Below are 20,810 nucleotides of genomic sequence, written 5' to 3'. Positions count from 1 at the left end.
CAAGATGGACACCCAAGTTTACCGTCACCAATCTGACCAAATGTCTCCCCTTTCTGTTCCTGAGAAATGACCCTTGACTTTTTTTATATTAAGTGTCATCACTTCATTATTATGTGTGAAAGTTTGCCATTATTAGCTTATTAAGTCTTGACATATCACAAAAATCATGTCTTGTGAGGTCACAGTGACCTTGACTTTGACCACCAAATTCTGATCAGTTTATTCATGATGCCACATTGATGTCTGTGCCATATTTGAGGAAACTCCTGAAGGCTTTCTTGAGATTTTGCATTCACAAGAAGAAGAGAGACACACGGTCACAGTGACCTTGACCTTTGACGAAATTCTAATTGGGATATCCTCAACTCAAAGATGATGTTTGTGCCAAATTTGAAGAAATTCCCTCAAGGTGTTCTTGTGATATAGCATTCACAAGAGTGAGACAGACGAGGTCACAGTAACCTTGACCTGTGATCTATGACCACCAAAATCTAATGATTTCAGTGCTGATTCCAAGTGGACATTTGAGCCGAATTGGAGAAATTCCCTCAAGGTGTTCTTGAGATATTGAGTTCACGAGAATGAGACGAACAACCTGAAAACATAATCCTCCATTTTTTGCTATCACCAGTGCAGATAGGCTGCTAACTACAGCAATGGTCCTGTCTAGAGCCAGTATTTGTCCATTCTAGGCTACTGTAGAAACACGGCCATGTAACATGGCGATCTCTATCCTCCTGAGACCTGAACTCTTGTTTTGTATGCATTTTTAATTTCTCCTAATTATTTGGGATTAGTAAGTATATAGAACGAATTGTTGTCAATGCTAATAAAGTCCTAATGTCCTCAAACAAGACGATAATAGAGTTTTAATGTCCTCAAATGCGTACTTACTAATTAACAGCGTCTTAGCTTGTTACTGTTGCTAAAATTGGTCAAATTTGTTGCCATATCAGACTACAAACATTATTAATCATAAATAAACAAGTTTCAACCATAAAATGGGATCAGGTTTTGGACCTTGCCCACTTTTGTGTTGGGATCGGCTGCAGACTGACTTGGCATCTATCTTGTTTCTACATGGATTAGTTTTATTGTGGTCTTACTACCACTAGATGGCACAAAAAAGTGTCCACAAAGGAGGACAACAGGTCTTTGTTGAGTAGAATAAAGTATTAGGTCAAGTAAACCCACAATGCAATGTCCTCAAATGAGGACACAGGGTCTCATCGTCTATAGACGTAGACCTGCTATCTATGCAGATATAAATGTCTTATTCTAAGGTAACGAAAACACAAAGATTCTTATTTTCAGGCACACTAAAGAAAACATACTTATTATAATATATTCCATTTCTATCAATATATCCCCCTGCATCCGACACACTGGAGCTTTAAAGCCGTGCTGACACACACTACCAAACAACGCAGGCCATTACAGAGGGCCATGTACTGGGCTTGGTGAGCTCTATGACGGGGTCAGTTTACTTGATGATAGAATCCACTCCAGCACAGCCGCCCTCTCTGCAGACAGGCTTGGTGGTCAGACAGCAACCATCAGTCATCATCTATCAGCCGACCTTCAGGCCACTCACGATTCTCTCCCGAGGGCTCGCCGGACGCTACTGTACTCAATTCCTGTCTGATTCCCTCTATTCTTCCCTCGCTGGCTCCGACTTCAGCCTCTGCCTTTTGTTTCTCTCGTTGCTTCTTTATCTGCTCCTGACCAGACTCTCTCTCTCACGAAAGTTCCCATCTGGGGAGAGACCTAGATGCCGCCATCGGTTCAGAGTTGGTGAGGAGGAGATTGATTTTTGTTATGAATGAAGCCTCCGTTCTTTTAAGTCGGGGAGTTACAGGGCAATTTGTTATTATCACTCCCACACTGAGCATGGAGGAGGCACAACTGTCACCATCTGAATTCAGATTAGTTGCCAAACAGTTTATTATTTCAGTCACTGGCTCCCTGAATTTAGTGGTGAAGACTTCAAGAAAGTCAAGAGTGATTTTCCTTTTCTTTGATAGCTGTTTAGTTCTTCTCAGTGACGGCACTGACTATCTTTAGATACACTAATATTCCACTATTATTCCAAATATGACAAAATTCTGAATTAGGTAACATTTTGAATGTATACACATTCCTGATGTCGTATATTACGATGAAGAAATCTGGGATATGCCGATATTATTCAGGTTTTAGGAGCATTCTTTGGGGCGTGCATGCAACACATTTGGAATTCACTGTACACAAACTAACTAGCCAACAGTTTCTGATCGGAAAAAGAAACACAACTACTTTTAAACATTATTAAAGACTTGGATATCAGTAGGTTTTTGGATATGTGGAAATAAGTTTAAAGAGATATATTCGCACATCCAAGTGTCTCAAATTCAGGTGCGTTGGAGAGTATCCCTTGAGTCTTCGAACAGAATATCTTGCGCGCTGCCCTTGCTCAGCTTCACAATTTATTAGTTACACTAATGTTTCGAACTTCGTCAAGAGTGTTCATACGTGGAAGTAATACAACTCCAACCTTTTCAAGAAGGAAGGAATGAAAGAGGTAGGCTGACAAGGTACAGCCGAACAAGGTACTGTTGACTCTGCCAACAGTTTATCGAATCAACTGTCAATTTTTCTTTAAAGTAATGTTTGAACATTTACAGGAAGCTTTCTAGTTCTGTCATATATGCAGGCTGGGCGTAGTTGTAAACATTTAACACCACAATAACGACAATAATAAAAACTTTAAGGGGAGTGCCACCTAAATCAAGAATTCCAGTATGTTATTAAAATGGTCTAGTAAAGTTTGATCAATATTTGTGAACATCCACTACTCTCTTTTAAAGCCAGTAACCAGAGTAAGTCTAGAACTTGTAATGTCATAGGTTAAGTCTGGAGTTGCTCCACAGACAATGAATGAGAGCCTGATTTTGTGGACCGACAGAATGTTTGTCATCTTTTTTATACCTAAATGAGCTTTATTGTGTTGTAGTGACCTCAGTTCTGAAACAGAAAATGTACCCATATCCTCAGAACATTCCCCTGACTGCTCTCAGTGTTATCTAGAACATCTTTGACCATTCATTGTCTACGGAGCAACACCAGACTTTATACTCTGGGACATCACAAATGTATGTTTCAGTTCTCTAGTTTTTGGATTTGGAAGAGAGCTGTTCATGTTTGCTGATATTTAATGACTATCTCAGACCATAGGAATAATGTTTGAATTTTAAAAAATGAGCACAGTTCGTATTTAAGTCAAGACATTACAGGTAGAAACAATTTTTTCATGCACTGCTCATTTTGAGATTTTACTCTCTTTTGTTCCCATAACATGTCTTCTTTCAGGCAAGTGGAAAAAAATACACATTTAGGCGTTTATGAGTTCAGATTTCTGTTCTGTAAATGTTTGCCGAAAGCACAAATTAAATTAACACCTTATTTGCATGTCTAAACATAAAAGTTCAGGAAACTTGAAGTCCAAGAAAGTCCAAAAAATATTTCTAACAGATGGGTGAAATTATACGAGTTCAATTCTCATACTCTTGAGCCAGAAATCTCTACTTCATTACCATTTACTTCAGCCAGACTTTCCACTCTTATTCCTATCTAAATTCTGACGGTTTTTACAGAGGGGTTTGTTCATATATTATTCCAGGCCTGTTTTATAAAAAATGAAGACAGAGGAGTAGAAGCGCTGCTGGGTCTTAGTTGTAGTCACATGCAGGTGCTCTTTGGATACTTCAGGTGCACTGCGTTTAATCCATCGCATGAGGGAAGTATACTCTCAATCAAAAAATACAAAAATATAAAGTCTCCTTCAAAAACAATCCAAGGCACACTGTAGGGTTTGTGCAGAAATTAAAATGCTTTTATTTTACAGGGCAATATCAATTAAAAAGATCTCACAGGTCTTCATCAGGGTCAAAAAATGTCGAACTCTGACTTTTTTTATGGCAGTTGACAGTAGGGCTGGGTAATATGAAGATATCATATCGTTATCGAGATATGAGAGGTCTTAGTTTTAGATTTTTTCCCCTAATTTTAAAGGACACACTACAGTAAAGTGATGTAAATTTATCAACCAGACTTTTCTATTTGTTTTAATGCTTGTTTTAAAGTGATAGTTCAGGCCCAAAGTCGCAGCTAATAAGCGGATCTGGCAACCCTGCAGCTTGTCCTCCTCACATTTCTTCCGTCCTCCTGCGTGCTGACGTGGGACATATCCCGCCTCTCATTGGCTGATGCCCTTTGTCAGTCATGTCTCCAGTTTTCTAGCATGCCAGATATCCAGTCCCAGTCACAGACGAGGAGGCGACTTGCTCGTAGGCTTGTTCACACATGAGGACTCGTCGTGGCAGACTATCTGCCGACTCACCTCCGACCCAAGGTGCCTCTCAAGATCCTCTGTCAAAAATCGCGGTGAAAATCGTGTAACGTGAACTAGGCTTTAGTCGTTATAACCACATTATTGATGATTATTAATGAAAAATCATTGTGTTCCTATTTTTCTGTCTGTGTAATTTAAATATATCAAGATATATATAGTGTATCGTGATATAGCCGAAAAATATTGTGATATGATTTTAAGGACATATTGACCAGAACCCGTGGGCAGTATTTTCGCATTTATAGAGAGATAACAAGAGATATCCAAAATTACCCCTGTAAAAACGTTTGACTCTAATATGTCAAAAAATACGGAACAAGAATCTTGAGCCTGGCTTTATCCAGTGTAAAGACGAAATGAATGCAAAAAGCACAGATTGAATTAAATAAAATGCCTCATTTGAATATTTAAACATAAAATTACAGAAAATTTGTGACACAAAAAATAATTGTCTTAATGTAAGACATCAAAAGGGGAAGTTTAATGGTGATACATTACTTAAAAGTTTTCCCCTGGTCATCTGCAGTGTCTCCCAATTCATGCTCTGTCAGTTCACTTATCTCTTCAGCATCAGTACAAACTGTCTTCTGTTTGCTCTGAGGTGTGACTTTGCACTAAAAGTGAAGTCCAGCTGCCAGTGTGATGTGTGTGTGCACCAAGGTGACATCTGTCAACAGCACAGCAGTGACACAGAAACAACAACCCTAAACATTTATAGTGCTTAAAAAGGGAAGTGCGTTTAACTGAGCAGTGTGTGTACTCCAAAGGCCTTAAAAAGCACACACAAAACTGCAATTATTTCTCTGTGTTTAAATCACTGAATGATTTGCCCGGCCTGCTGTGTTGCTGCTGAAGAAGCACTTGACAGAGAAGTGTTTTCTCAATGAGATTTGTCTCGTGAAGAAACTTATTTTTAAGCAGAGATGTTGGGGTGTTAATTAAAATTCCGTCCGCCTCCAACAGCAAGTTTTGATTGAATGCAGCAATCATTCCGTGAGACGCCGCTGCACATTTTTTACACGTTTTGGATCCCATCTTGGAATAAACTCTTCAAATATGCTCGGGTAAAATGATATGTCAAATAACGCCTTGCTAGACCTCGCTGTGAAGGGAGATTTAGTTTGCTAGTCGAGCTCCCCGTCTCCCTGCTCGGGGACCGTCTCGGCTCCCTCTCTTCCTCCGTCTCTCAGCCTGTTTTGCATCCATCTCCTCTTCCTTCCTCCCAACCCACTTCACTGTCTTGCCGCTCTCTCAAGTCTCACTCCCTGTCTTGTTCCATACAGAGAAAAAAGTTGGAAAAACAAAGCCTACCAAGAGACTGCTGCGGTAAAGGTACACGGAACAAGGAAGGAAGGGGAAGCCAAAAGAGGAGCGTGAGGAGAGATTAAGAGCAGAAGACGGGCGGAAAACTGTTGATATGCTGCGAGAGAAAATGTCACAATGTGGTCAGATACGGTCCCGGGAAGAGTGACATGTTTACAGGTGTTAAACACGAATTCATGCAGATGCTGTCACAGCAAAGCGTCATGTAATCCTGGGAGAACACATCTACTTCAGCACAGGAAACAGCTCACGTAGCATCTCGTCAGATGAGACGCGAGGGTCGACTAAGCCCAATAAATACAGTGAGGGAACGGGAGAAATTCAGAACATATTTGTACTGGCTGTACTACAAGCCTGTGTGTTGTTAGCAAAGTTAAACAACTTCTTAAAAACTTTGGAGAGCTGGGCGACAGGAATACACACCAGGGTCTCGCTGAGGGACAAGATGTGAGGGAGCATATTCCCTGTGAGATGCGCACTTGAAACGGGGGCGATGCCGTTTCCCACGACACAGCTGCCGAACACCCGCACCCCACCCACGCACTACCCTCATCTCCTCTTCCCTCTTTCATCCGGGCAAACAACAGCACCGCTGACTCTGCTGCCGAATGAAATATTCATGGCAGAGATGAAGCGCATGCAGCTGAAAGACGGTGTACCTTTCTGTATGCTGTTTGCACCGATGGGACCTTCGGAGCCGGTTAGGTGTTCGGGGCTGGTTGTTTGCACTGGTGGTGCGCTCCTGAGGAGGAAGAGAAATCAGCGGATTAGAACCACCAATGCAGCACGTGGGGAAAATAGGTAATACCATTTATACGTAAAGGCCTTCAGAAAGGAAATGTGGAACTCTGAAAGTTAAGTTTCACAGCTCATGAGTTGAACAATGCATAGCATGAGGGGTGTTAATGTACGCAGAATGCAGAAATGAATATGGAATGAGAGGCCTCGGGTTCTCCATCAGCGTAAATCTGAATGCAAAGAGGGGAAGGTCTTGTTTTCATATTCATTCATGCCGTGGCAGCGTGCAAATTTATTTCTCCAGGTGCTTTTCACTGTGCTCTTCTAACTTGTTTGATTAGTTCTCAACTGCTCATAAACTTTCACAAAGTCAAACTTTATGCTCAAAGGAATAGTTTGGGAAAATACACTTCTTTGCCTTCTTGCTGAGAGTTAAGTGAGAAGATTGATACCACTCTCATGTCTGAACGGCAGAGCAGCCGCTTGTGAAAAAAGCTGTAACTTATATAAAAATAACTTTTTGTCATAGTTGCTGAAATTGTCACTACATTCCCACAGTATTACATTAGACAAATAGTCTGTGAAAAATCATTTTCCTCTGCCTCCTTAACACTAATCAGGCCCAAGGAGTTCACACAACTGTAAATCATGTCAGTCACTGCTCGTGTCCTATTTCCTGTTGCGGTGTAATGTAGGCAGTGCCAGTTGTGACACAAATGGAAAGCTACTTTGCTGGCTAATGTTAGTTGGTTTGCTACTAAAAACGTCAAAAGGAGTGGAAATCTCCGCTCGTCATTAGGCTAATTTATACAATGTAAAATACCATAGGCTTGTGCTAATAACGTTAGTATGTTATATTTGTTTGGAAAGCATGTTTAGTATAAGACAGTTGTTTTGTCAGTGAACCTTGTGAGCTGTAATGGAGCTGAATTTTGTAACGTTACCTTTGTTAAATGTTGCTGTTGTCCCTGGCTTCATATGAGTAGAGGAAAAGTCCGCTAGCTGCTAGGCTAATTTATACAATGTAAAATGCCATAGGCTTGTGCTAATAACGTTAGCATGTTGTATTTGTGGGGAAAATGTGTCCAGATAAAGACAAGTGTTTGTCTGTGAATGCTGCGAGTTATAATGAAGCTGATCTGTGTACTTGAGTTTGAAATTGTCTCTATTAAGCCATGTTTAATGTGTGTTTAATGTGTGTTTTGAATCAACTAAACTTTACAGCACTTCACAGAAACCCCTCCGCTGACTAGTGTTTTGGAGGTGTAACTGCAGCAGACACACCACTGCACAAGTGCTCACAACAGCGTAGGCCATGTGCGTAGACTCCGGCGTAGGGTCTGCATAGAGCTGACGTTTTCTTTTTCTGTGTTTTAAATGGTTTGTCTTTTATTATATTTTCTGTTGGCCTTGCTGATAGACATCCGGCTAGAAAAATTAACGTATGGAAGCACAGTGCCCACTGCCCACCATCTGGTCTCCATTAGTTAGCTAACGTTAGCTAACGCTCCTCTGCACTGTGCACCACATGTGCCTGGTGTGAGCTAGCTAGCAGCAACGCCCATTCATGATTACTGCTAGCTTACTGCTAGCTTGCTGCAGAAACACGGTAGCCACGCTTGGATGTCCCTGTATGTCGCCCCAGTGTGTTAGCGGCATCATTTCCCCTTCAATCCCCCCTTCAGAAGTTTTAATGTTAGCACTACAAGCCATGTCGACACTGCTAGCAAGCTAAGAGAGCTAACAGAGATAGCATAGACAACTATATAAAAAGGGGTTGCAGCTTTAAATTGAGCCGCTTAATCAGCGGAGCGGCCTAGGGGGTGACTGGAGGGTGGGTAGAACGTTTCCACAGCAACACTGTTTGGACGGGATGGTGTTCCTAGTGTTAATCGCCAAATAAGCAGCACTGCTAACTAGCTCCCGTCGGACCCAGTTGGTGGGCAGTGCAGCAAAATTACCCTGTAGACCGACATGTTTTATCAAAGCTCAAATAAAAATTTGTTGGTTAACTGAACAACAGTTTACCATTGACATCCACTGTCTGGATGTACATTTTCAGCAAATATGACAAAAAGTTATTTTTATAACGGTTACCAACTGTAGCTTTCAGCATATTTTCCAACATTTCCTTTGAGTTTAACTCTTACCTGTCCTGAGGTGGCAGTATGGCCTGATTGGGGATTTCAGGAACAGGCCGGTGCCTCAGCCGGTAGGAGCGAGTGAGCCGTGGACCTGCAGGAATCTTAAAAGCCGGCTGTGACTCATAGATGGAGTTTTCCACCATTTCACCCTGAAAAACAGTATTGTCTTCAGCGGGCGTTGGGTCAGCCATACAGGGGAAGGAGTCTGTACTCGACAGCGAAGGATTCTCAGAGGAAATCTCCCAGTCTGAGGGCATCTCGGATATGGAGAGGGACTCGCTACTGCTGCTGCTGGTGCTTCTGCAGGACACTGAGGGAGGGATGAAGATACGTACAGCTGTGGATGTCTGGATGTTCTGGGGATCGCGTGGGGCCGGTAGAGGCGGGCGAATGTATCTGCTCTCCTCAATTTCTGTTCCCAGTCCAGCTCCTGGAGGCAAAGTGTGACTCCCCTCCACCTCATACTCGTGTCTCTCCTTTGGCTGATGGTGCTGACATGAAGTCCCCCTCTTTTTATCCTTTAGGAAGATATGTCTCGGGTGTGGCACCGGCTTCCTTTGGCGCCTCTCCTTCCCTACACCTCCCTCCTCTTCTTCATCTTCCTCTTCGCCACTCGGCTGCTTCACCCCCAGTGCCTCCAAACTCCGGAGGATGCGCCTACGATGGCCTGTTGGAAGCACTTTAAGCTCCAGGAGACGATCATCGCTGAGGTCCTTGCAGTCTTCCAGAATTTGATAGCCTCCTTGCCAGAAACACAAGGTATACTGGGAGAGGCGGAGGGTGGACAGCCACTCCTCGATCTCCTGACTCAGCTCTGGAGGCTCCAACATGATGGTCTATTCTCACCTCTGCCACATCAGGAAGATGGAAGAAGATGTAGTAGTCCGGCTTTAAACTGTGGACACAAAGAAAAGATAAAAATATGTGAGATGTGAACGTTAATGGCGGCCTCCTCAGCTTAGCTGTAATGTTAGCTAGCTCAATGGTGCTTGGTGAGCTAGCAGATGCTTCCCTCTGCGGGTGTACGTTGGTAGAAAGAAAATAGTTCCTACATCAAACTCAGCTCACAACAAGGTCTGTGGATAATCCTGAGTTACCAGATCATGATTTCTGGAAAGAGACATTGCTGTTGAATTTTTCAAATGTATTTTTTTGGCGCTTTGACCACCACAAGCTGAGTGCCATCTAGTTCCATTACACTGGAGAGAAGGCAGACAACTCTACGGCCGATATCTCCAATATTCAAGATCGATAGCATGACAGGTAAGAGGAAAAATATGAATTTTGATTTGGGGGGAACTGTCCCTTTAACGGGGTATAACTGCCATCAAACGGACTCCACTCTTGTACCATGCACAAGACTATTAACCTGTGAAACATCCATTAAATCTAGCAGGAATACTTTAAAATCTCTTTGGTTCTAATGATGTGCATTTTTCTCCAAGCCAACATTACTCAAAGTGGATATTGATTTTGTCTTCAAGGGAAGTTCTGCAGGGGAAATTTTAAGGGTTGAGATTTACCTTTAAAGGGTCTGTATGTAACTTTTGGAAAATCCTTGTTATTAACACCTCTCTCTGAGGCTGTTAAGTGAAATGCACTCAGCGTCCTCCGTAGCCACAAGCAAGCACCTGGACCTGCATGTTGATAGGATACTGGAAAATAAATTATAATCATATTCAAAATAATGTATTTGGACTATTGGCTCCATGATACTACTGTATTACTTTATCAGCTACAAAGCAACCAACCAACTGATCCATGCAGTGTAGCTTTACAGCTAGTTTGGGTTACAGTTAGCTTGTTAGCTGCCCAGCTAGCTGTGCTTTTTATCTAACTCAAGGGGCCACTGAATTCATACTATGGGGAATGATATAAATTTGATGAATTTACTGTTCATCACTGTTTACTCGGCAGCATGGTGGTGCAGTAGCATTGTTGCCTCACAGCAAGATGTGGTTCGAACCCGGGGTTTTCTCAGGGTACTCCAGCTTCTTCCCACAGTCCAAAGACATGCAGGTTAATCAGTGACTCTAAATTGTCTGTAGGTGTGAATGTGAGAGTGAATGGTTGTCTGTCTCTATGTGTCAGCCCTGTGATAGTCTGGTGACCTGTCCAGGGTGTACCCTGCCTCTCGCCCAATGTCAGCTGGGATAAGCTCCAGCCCTCCACGACCCCCAACAGGTTTATCACACCATATATGACAAGACTTAGCTAGCACACCCCAGTGTCCTTACGTTTCACTCCTTAGCCGCTCAGAGATTGGGCTACTTTGACAGGAGGAACGCCAACTACAGCTCCAGAGACAGACTTTCAGTTAGCGGCTCTAACAGCTTAAATTCAGCTTGTGCAAACCTCAACAGGTCTGTCTCCGGGCTGCCGCTGCAAAATATATAACTCTAATGGAAACTTAGCATGTGTGGACTTTGTGTTGTAATGGTTGCAATTTGTTTGTTTACATTAGCAGACTCCATTTCAAAGCTTAAGTTAGCTACTGTTGCACATTGTGTCACTAGCGCTGTAGTGGAGCTGAAGACATGCAAGTTAAGGGCTTTCTTGGTTAAGGCTCATCATATCCTTTTAATTTTCCTGGAATAGTTGGCCCTAGTCCTTTACATGGAAGTCAGCCCACAGGTTGGTAGAGAGGCAACTAACAAAGTCGGAAAGGTCTCAGTTTTTAAGTTATGTTACAATCCCTTCACCCATTGGCAATAAAAAAAACAGTTAATACATGTAGAAGGTTAAATACAGAATCTTTTAATATTTAGAAATAAAAATAAGTGCAAAAAAATATCATCAACTTTTGACAACAGGCCAAGAAATGGTTTGGTATAGAGTGCCCCAGCAATAGCTATGTTTCCATCCAAAAGTGATTCGAATCATTGGGAAATGCACATTAAAAGAAATACGCATCCTGTGTGTTTCCATTAAATGTACGGACTTTGGTGAAAACTACGAACTCGTGCAAGTTTTCCGCAGAACGGGAAACAAAACAAGTCTTGCATTCTTCTTCTTCTACGTTTTCTGGCGGTTGGCAACCAGCTTGTAAATGCATTACTGCCTTCCCGACCCGGAGGGTGGATATCACCATGGAGAGAGGTGCGCTACGTCAGACTTAATTCTAACATAACTGTTTCCATCCCCTGTTTTGCGAATCAACATTTTTTCCAATCAACCAAAACCTGGCTAAAGCGAGCGTATTGTAGTTTGTGCGAATCAGGGGATTTTAATTCGAATTTTGGCGTTTCCATCATAATTTTCTGATGCGATACTTCTAGATGCGCATCTAAACAGGCTGATGGAAACATGGCTACTGAGTCTCAGAGCTGTCAATTTTTCAGAAAGCCTTGGAGTGAAATTTGAAGGAAGTTGGACAGGCCCGCAATCTCTTGAGTACCCTTTTTAGGGTCGCTACCATACTAATGATGAAAACACCAGATCACAGACATGGTCAAAATGTTTGGCCTGTTAAAATAAACTAGTTGGTAAATTTGGAAGACAGAGGAGGTTATGCAGAAATCCTGAAGTCAAACCTTTTAAGAACTTTTTGAAAGAACTTTTCATAGCCTACAATTCAAGACCTCATCAGCACTTCGAGTTTTTACTAGTTACATCAGCAACACAATTTAACTTCGATTTACTACTGCTGACTATTCACTGACTGTAAGAAAGCACAACAGTCGACAGTTCCTGATAACTGTGTCCATGCATCATAATTCATAGGCGGAGTGGGAATAATGGGATAAAGTGGACATGAAATATACAGTAAGAGATTTAGAGTTAGACCTTGATTGTCAGTGTGCTAATAATAGCGATTATTAAAATCTAAAAAATATACTTGGAGGCACATTCACAAGCTTAATTAGGCTAGCCTAATTAATTATTTAGCCTATGTGTGATGAATTTTATTATCATTCAGTCCTAAACCCAGAAATGAGTTAGCATCTTACCACTTCCTGTTTCCCTCATCTCAAAGTCAATGTGTTTTTGGTTAGATGCCTGAAATGAGGTGTGTGGTTAACACAATTTTAAGAGGCTTTCATGTGTTGTTCTACGCTGTAAAAAAATGTCCGTAAATGCCCTACTCGTCAACTTTGAAGCTTCTATGTGTCTTCAAAAAGCTCCCTCGCCTCAAAGTCAACAGGTTTATTTAATGGGATTTTGGTTAGATGTCTGGTCTGTGGTTAACACAAGCTTAAGAGACTTTCATGCTTTGTTCTACGACATAAAATACGTCAGTAAATACCTCACTCGTGAACTGTGAAGCTTTTATGTGTCTTAAAAAAAAGGTGGTTACTAGCAAGTGTCAAATGAGACTACAGAACTTCATGCCGTTGAACATGGCTTTACAGCGGCGCTATAGGGACGATGTTAAGTCATGCAACTCTGGTGGAGTTCGTTCATCGCCTAACATTAGCTTTTTACTTCTGGCGACTGCAATTAGGCTTTAAATATAGTAAAAGTGGTGTTCATTTCGGAAGATTATCTTGCTGAACGAAACTTGCTGGTATCGTAAACATTTGTTTGCCATAGAACTTATTTCTGCTAAATCCAACGGAAGAATCCCATTGGCTTTTTGACGAGGGAACCAGGGCGATACTAACTTCCATTTCGGTCCACAGCAAAACATCACTCTACATAACCCTCTGTAAAACCACAAATGTGCCAGGTTTATATTTAGTTTTCTGGACAGATTAAACACACAAAATAAACTGTATTACTTGCTGATCTTACAAGATGCCAATTTGTCTTTTACCTTGACACAGAGCCGGGTTAGCTTCACCTTCAAGCCTTCAAGCCAACCTCCTGGCAGTAGCTTTACATTTACCTTACACACATGGCAGCAGTATTGATCTCATGTTCTCTCAGTGTAGAAACCCATTTCCCAAAGCGTCTACTCCTTTAAGCTCACTCTAAAAACACCAACACGTGCTGTACATTCAACAACAAGTGGCGCAAACACACCCGGCAACAAAACCAAAATCTAAATTTGCAACACCCCTGGATGAAACAGCAGGAAACAGCAATAGCTATGAGGAAACAACACGCCACCGTAACAGCGTGGCTCCACTGTGTGGTGAGGTTTCTGGTCAGAGACTTACCTTAAGGTCTGATATTTGAATCAAATAACCCACAAAGGCCAACTGACATCTGTGTCTCCTTGATTTTGCAGCACTTAACAAAGCAGAGTTTTAAAAATCGGAGCTTTACATCACAGCTCCGCCTAGCAACATGTAATAACCCTGGAAATGTCAAGCTTTTGTACGTCTGCTTTCTGACGCGTTCACACCATCTCGTCTTCCACGTTGAATCGAGTGGCAGAACTGCTCTCTAACTCACACACAGGAAGATACATCACACATCTTGCCATGTCCACTTCTCTTTTACGCTGCAAACCTACAGTGCACAGGGGACACTAAGCGTTACTTCTGCTTTCAAGTAAACACAACCTTGTTGCATATGCATGTGTATACACTTGGGTGCTTTACTGTGCAAGTAGTTCACAGCATAAACATTAACAGGAACTGACCTTTAGGTATTTTATATATAAGCCTGGTGAAAACAGCATCTCTTCCCCTTTCATGTATTTTTGCACAACACTGATATGAAAGCTTTGCACAAAAAAAAGTATGCACACACAAAGGCAAACATCACTCACACTGATGCCTTTTAAAGCAGAACTTTTTCATCTTGCGAGAAGACAAACACATCACACCTCGGCTGCTTCACACAGTCCCCGGCTCCACACGACTGGTATTAAGTCCTCACAATAGGGGCCTCTACTGTCTACCAGACCTGCCCAGCTGTGTATTGCAGTGTTAACTTGCAGGGACCTGTATTGGCCAACATCCAGCGCAGGCACACGCCAAAGCTTGCTAGCACATTTGACCCGGCCTGCTCCTCATCTCTGCCTTTTAGCGCTTCTACACCCACTCACACAGCTGCGCACACACACACAAACAACCGTCAAGCACACACATTCAGCAAACATTATTAAGGGCTTGGATATAGGAGTTTTGACGCGCAGCTAGTGCCCGGTGTCGAAGCCCACAGAGTGTTTAGATCAATAGCAAAGAGCAAAAAGAGAACTTCACAAGATAAACAGCTTCCACATCCCACATGGGCATGGGAACATATGAAGCAGGAGTGTGTGCTGAAGATACAACTGGAGGCAACACACACACAAACACATAAAGTGTGTGGACAGCAATTTAGGAGATAGTGCTTCCTCTACAAAAACAAACCCAAGTGTGAAGGCATGGCTGCACAGGACAGGACGGGAGAGGAGGATTGGAGGGGAGAGGTGTGTGCATGTGTTACACCCACTAGGCACACCACAGTATGGTTAGACAGCAGGGGTGAGTCATAGCGTGCACACCCATGCATGCACACCAACACACACACCTCAGCTCATACAAAGTCCAGTTTCTGTCCCTTCCTGGTTTCAGACCTGGGCATGCTCTGGCATTTGTTGACATATTATCTATAGGCTAGTAATTGGTGTTTTGAGGAAACTGTCACACAGACTTTTATTACAAATGTAATTTAAAGCTGTAGTAAAAACATATTTGTATCATTAAGTTTATATGTGCTAAAAAAATACATTACACCTTTTTAAATATTATATAACTTAGCAATTAAAGTGTGAGTGACGCAGTTTTACGTTACCTTCTTATTATACTTCTTTTAATGCGGCTAAATTACAGGTTACAAGTCGCTGTTAACACCTGAAACTCTGACGCATTAACAAAAATACGCTAATTAAAGTTCAGCCTGTTCATTTCAGTCTCGTGCCCACTTCAGTCGGCGTTTGAAAAGTGCACGCGGGGTGTGTACGTAACGCGTAGACGTGCGTCCGGTGTTTCTCGAAGCTTACCTGTCGGTTTAAAGACACGAGGTGACCCCAGGCATCATCCGCACACCTTCACACACCCGCTGCTGTGTCCACTTTGTGTCATGTCACACACCGCTCAGTCTCTGTTGACCGCCGCGAGCCCTCGCAGCGTGCGTTTACACACACGGCTGTTTCCGTCCCCTGTGTGTAATGTGTGTAATGTGTAACGTGTGTTTGTGTGAGTGTGTGTGTGTGTACTGTAAGGCCACGCCCATTTCAGAGCAGGGCAGGAGTTCAAAGGAATGAGCTGCACAAGTACAGTCACCTTTACTTTCAGTTGTGCTCCTGAATACTCCCCAAACTACTGAAGGCCATCTCTGCCTCTGTCAAAGGCAAAGTAAAAGTAAAAGAAAAAAACTTCCTGTAAATATAATGACAGTAGCTTTTCTCAAAATTATGACCTGGTATCTAAATAAAATGAGTTAGTATCTCAATATCACGACTTTCTTATCTCAAAATTATCAGTTAGTATCTAAAAAATAATAATAAACATAATGCATCTCAAAATATCGACTTACTGTCTAAAAATAAAGCCTTCGTATTTTGAAATAATAAGTTTGTATCTCAACATAATAAAATACTGTCTTAAAATAATTACCTCATTTTGTTTCTTATTATTTTGTTTTTAATTAATTTAATATTTTGAGATACCAAGACAACACTAACTAATTATTTCTAGAAAGTTTCCCATTATTTTGAGAAACTAACTCATTATTTTGAGAAACTAACTCATTATTTTGAGAAACTAACTCATTATTTTGAGGTACTTACTCATTTTCAGATGCTGAGTCTTTTTTTTTTTTAGATACTAGCTCATTATTTTGAGCTACTAAGTCATAATTTTGAGATGCTAACTCATTATTTTTGAAGCACTAACTCATTATTGTGAGGCACTAACTCAGTATTTTCAGGTACTAACTCGTTATTTTGAGAAACTAACTTGTTATTTTGAGGTACTAAGTCATTATTTTAAGATACTAACTCATTATTTTCACATACTGAGTTGTTATTTTGAGCTACTAAGTCATACTTTTGAGAGACTAACTAATCATTTTGAAGCACTAACTCATTATTGTGAGGCACTAACTCAGTATTTTCAGGTACTAACTTATTATTTTGAGAAACTAACTCGTTATTTTGAGGTACTAAGTCATTATTTTAAGATACTAACTCATTATTTTCACATGCTGAGTTGTTATTTTAAGCTACTAAGTCATACTTTTGAGAGACTAACTAATCATTTTGAAGCACTAACTCATTATTGTGAGGCACTAACTCAGTATTTTCAGGTACTAACTTATTATTTTGAGAAACTAACTCGTTATTTTGAGGTACTAAGTCATTATTTTAAGATACTAACTCATTATTTTCAGATACTAACTCATTATTTTCAGGTACTGAATTATTATTTTGAGAAACTAACTCATTATTTTCAGGTACTGAATTATTATTTTGAGGTACTAACTCATTATTTTCACATATTGAGTTGTTATTTTTGAGATACTAACTCATTATTTTGAGGTGCTAACTCAGTATTTTGAGGTACTAACTCATTATTTAGAGATACTGAATTATTATTTTGAGGTACTAACTCTTTATTTAGAGATACTAACTCATTATTTAGAGATACTGAATTATTATTCTGAGGTACTAACTCATTATTTTCACATATTGAGTCATTATTTTTGAGATACTAACTCCTTCTTTTCACATACTGAATTATTATTTTGAGGTGCTAACTCATTATTTAGAGATACTAACTCATTATTTAGAGATACTAACTCATTATTTAGAGATACTAACTCTTTATTTAGAGATACTAACTCATTATTTAGAGATACTAACTCATTATTTTGAGGTGCTAACTCAGTATTTTGAGGTACTAACTCATTATTTAGAGATACTGAATTATTATTTTGAGGTACTAACTCTTTATTTAGAGATACTAACTCATTATTTAGAGATACTGAATTATTATTCTGAGGTACTAACTCATTATTTTCACATATTGAGTCATTATTTTTGAGATACTAACTCCTTCTTTTCACATACTGAATTATTATTTTGAGGTGCTAACTCATTATTTAGAGATACTAACTCATTATTTAGAGATACTAACTCATTATTTAGAGATACTAACTCTTTATTTAGAGATACTAACTCATTATTTAGAGATACTAACTCATTATTTTGAGGTGCTAACTCAGTATTTTGAGGTACTAACTCATTATTTAGAGATACTGAATTATTATTTTGAGGTACTAACTCCTTCTTTTCACATACTGAATTATTATTTTGAGGTACTAACTCTTTATTTAGAGATACTAACTCATTATTTAGAGATACTGAATTATTATTCTGAGGTACTAACTCATTATTTTCACATATTGAGTCGTTATTTTTGAGATACTAACTCATTATTTTGAGGTACTAACTCATTATTTTGAGGTACTAACTCCTTATTTTCACATACTACCTCATTATTTTGAGGTACGAGCTCATTATTTTGACCAACTAGCTCATTACTTTTGAGGCATTAACTCTTTAGTTTGAAATAAGTAGGCCATTATTTTCATAAAGTTTCTTATTATTTTTAGATACTAACTCATTAGTTTTGATGCATTAACTCTTTATTTTGAGAAACCTCTCATTATTTTCATATCAAATCATTATTTTGAGATACAAAGTCATCATTTTGAGAAAGCTTCCCATTAATTTGTGATATTAAGTACATTTTTTGAGATACCAATCCATTATTTTAGGATAGTGAATCATTCTTTTGCTAAAATGTTCTCATTATTTTACGATACTAAGTCATTATTTTGAGATTCTATGTGATAATTTTAAGAAGCTTTCTCTCTATAATGATTTCCACTGGCACTGAAGAAAGTAAAGTGTTGGTGTTGTGGTGGACCTTGTTGAAAGTCTCTTTGCAGAGATTGTTCATAGCAAGCCTGTTCCTGCAGTTAAAAACAGTGTGCTTGCATGTGATAAGCAGCGGAGAGCAGCTAAAGTTGAGGCACTTGTGATGTTTTACTGGGAACACTTGCATGTCCCAGCTTGATCCCAAGGCCCCAGGCTACGCATTCAGCACAGACAGGAATGCAGCAGGATGCCTGGCACACTAAATGAAGCAAGTCCTGAGGAAACAAAGAGCACATTTACTTTCATTATTTTGATCTATCATTATTTATTATATGCTGTTATTTTGACGGGCGGAGGAATGAAGGGTAACACTGAGTATAAACTGTATGTGACATTAATGTATAACATCAGACTTGGCATTTGATAGATGAAGAACAACAAAAATACTGTAGGAGTAGATATCTGAAACAGAGAATGAAGTGACAGATTATTAACATATATCATAAGTATATTATTTTATGAAATGCGAGTATGCAGAAGACCATCTTTGAACCAACAACACATTGAACTTTGAAGCAGATGGGCTACAGCAGCAGAAGACCACACCAGGAACCACTCCTGTCAGCTAACAACAGGAAACTGAGGCTACAGTTCACACAGGCTCACCAAAACTGGACAATAGAAGATTGGAAAAACGTTGCCTGGTCTGATGAGTCTGGATTTCTGCTGCCACATTCAGATGGTAGGGTCAGAATTTGGTGTCATGGATCCATCCTGCCTTGTATCAACGGTTCAGGCTGCTGCTGGTGGTGTAATGGTGTGGGGGAGATTTTCTTAGTACCAACTGAGCATGGTTTAAACACCACAGCCTACCTGAGTATTGTTGCTGACCGTGTCCATCCCTTTATGACCACAGTGTACCCATCTTCTGATGGCTACTTCCAGCAGGATAACGCACCATGTCACAAAGCTCACATCATCTCAAACATGACAATGAGTTCACTGTACTCCAATGGCCTCCACAGTCACCAGATCTCAAACCAGTAGAGCACCTTTGGGATGTGGTGGAACGGGAGATTCGCTTCATGTGCAGCCGACAAATCTGCATCAACTGTGTGATGTCATCATGTCAATATGGACCAAACTCTCTGAGGAATGTTTCCAGCACCTTGTTGAATCTATGACACTGAGATTTAAGGCAGGTCTGAAGACAAAAGGGGTCCAACCTGGTACTATCAAGGTGTACCTAATAAAGTGGCTGGTGAGTGTATATGTTTGTGTTTGTGGGAGTGTGTATAAACAGAAAAAAAATAGTAATTCTAACCCCCAAAAAATCCTGCAAAGCTCACCTTCTTCTCTCTCACCTTGTCATCTTTATTTTCAGTTTATTTATTACTTATTATTTATTTATTTATTTTATTATTTATATTATTATTTTTTTATATATATCTTTTTTTCTGGACCTGCTGCTCATTGTTACATCTGTGTTTTATTTTACAGATTCAGATTCAGATTGTCTAGACATAAAACATGTATCTGACCAGTACAGCATTTAAATAGTCAGGAGCCACTGCATTTAAAGATTTAAAAACTAAAAGCAAAATTTTAGAATGAATTCAAAAATGAACAGGAAGCCCATGTGTATGAATATAACACTAATTTTAAATAATCTTTGAAAATATTATCTTCAATTTATTCAACATTTTCATGTTATGTTTTTCTCACCTTCCGAATGGACACTATTAGAATTAATACAGTCAAAGCTGATTAAATAATGAATAAAATAACAGGGAGCAGTGTGCAGCATCGGCCACAAGATGGTGACAAAGTGCTGCAGCACCGCAGCTTCTACCGAGACCCTAATGTCTCAAAGGCCTTAATCACTGAAGACATGTTGACATGTCACAGGAGGAAAAACTCTACATATTTTTATACTTCCTGTGAATAATATGATTTAATTAATTACTTTTCAACATGTATTTTGTATCTACTTGTTCTTGGTAGTCACATGTTTGTCCTGGGCTGAAAAAAGGTCAAATCAAACATTGACTGAGGAACTTACTGCAAGGTATTAAATCATCAGATCAGTGTAATGTAGCACAATGCACATGTTTGAATATATTTACACACTTAAGACTCAGCGCAATGAAGAGATATATTTTATTCTTAACATTTTAAGTAGTAGTGTTTACATTGTAGCATAATGCACATTTTTATTTCTATTTTATTGTATTTTATAACTTACATTGACATACTTCGATGTCAAAGTCTTTTTCATACTTCTATAATTCTTTATTCTTCATTGGAGCAACTGTAACGAATCACAATTTCCCCTCTGAGATCAATAAAGTATTTCTGATTTCTGATATCTTAAGTGAATGATCTGAATCAGAGGCCATTGTTTTACAAATCCGAAGTAAGTCTCAAGTCTTTCCATTCAAGTCCCAAGTCAAGA

The 20,810-nt window shown here is 39.9% G+C and overlaps 1 protein-coding gene across 5 annotated transcripts in view; it reads right to left on the bottom strand.

The window, feature by feature from the left end:
* arap2 (ArfGAP with RhoGAP domain, ankyrin repeat and PH domain 2) overlaps positions 1 to 15,656 on the bottom strand; it is a 259,679-nt gene extending 244,023 nt beyond the window's left edge. For 2 of the 5 annotated variants that reach the window (XM_033609726.2, XM_033609727.2), the window contains exons 1-3: positions 15,473 to 15,656; positions 8,602 to 9,490; positions 6,373 to 6,455 (exon numbers count right to left, since the gene is read on the bottom strand). In XM_033609726.2, the coding sequence (XP_033465617.2) occupies positions 6,373 to 6,455; positions 8,602 to 9,425 (907 nt within the window). In that variant the 5' untranslated portion in view covers positions 9,426 to 9,490; positions 15,473 to 15,656. Of the gene's footprint in view, positions 1 to 6,372; positions 6,456 to 8,601; positions 9,491 to 13,697; positions 13,898 to 15,264; positions 15,285 to 15,472 lie in introns of those variants that run through there. The other 3 variants (XM_033609724.2, XM_033609725.2, XM_078164874.1) reach the window with 3 other exon arrangements.
* Between the last annotated feature and the right edge of the window lie 5,154 nt (positions 15,657 to 20,810).

Source organism: Epinephelus lanceolatus, chromosome 22 (genome assembly GCF_041903045.1).
Source record: "Epinephelus lanceolatus isolate andai-2023 chromosome 22, ASM4190304v1, whole genome shotgun sequence".
Lineage (NCBI taxonomy): Eukaryota > Metazoa > Chordata > Actinopteri > Perciformes > Serranidae > Epinephelus > Epinephelus lanceolatus.
Note: the sequence above shows the minus strand (reverse complement) of the source record. Positions and strands in the feature narration are given on the sequence as shown.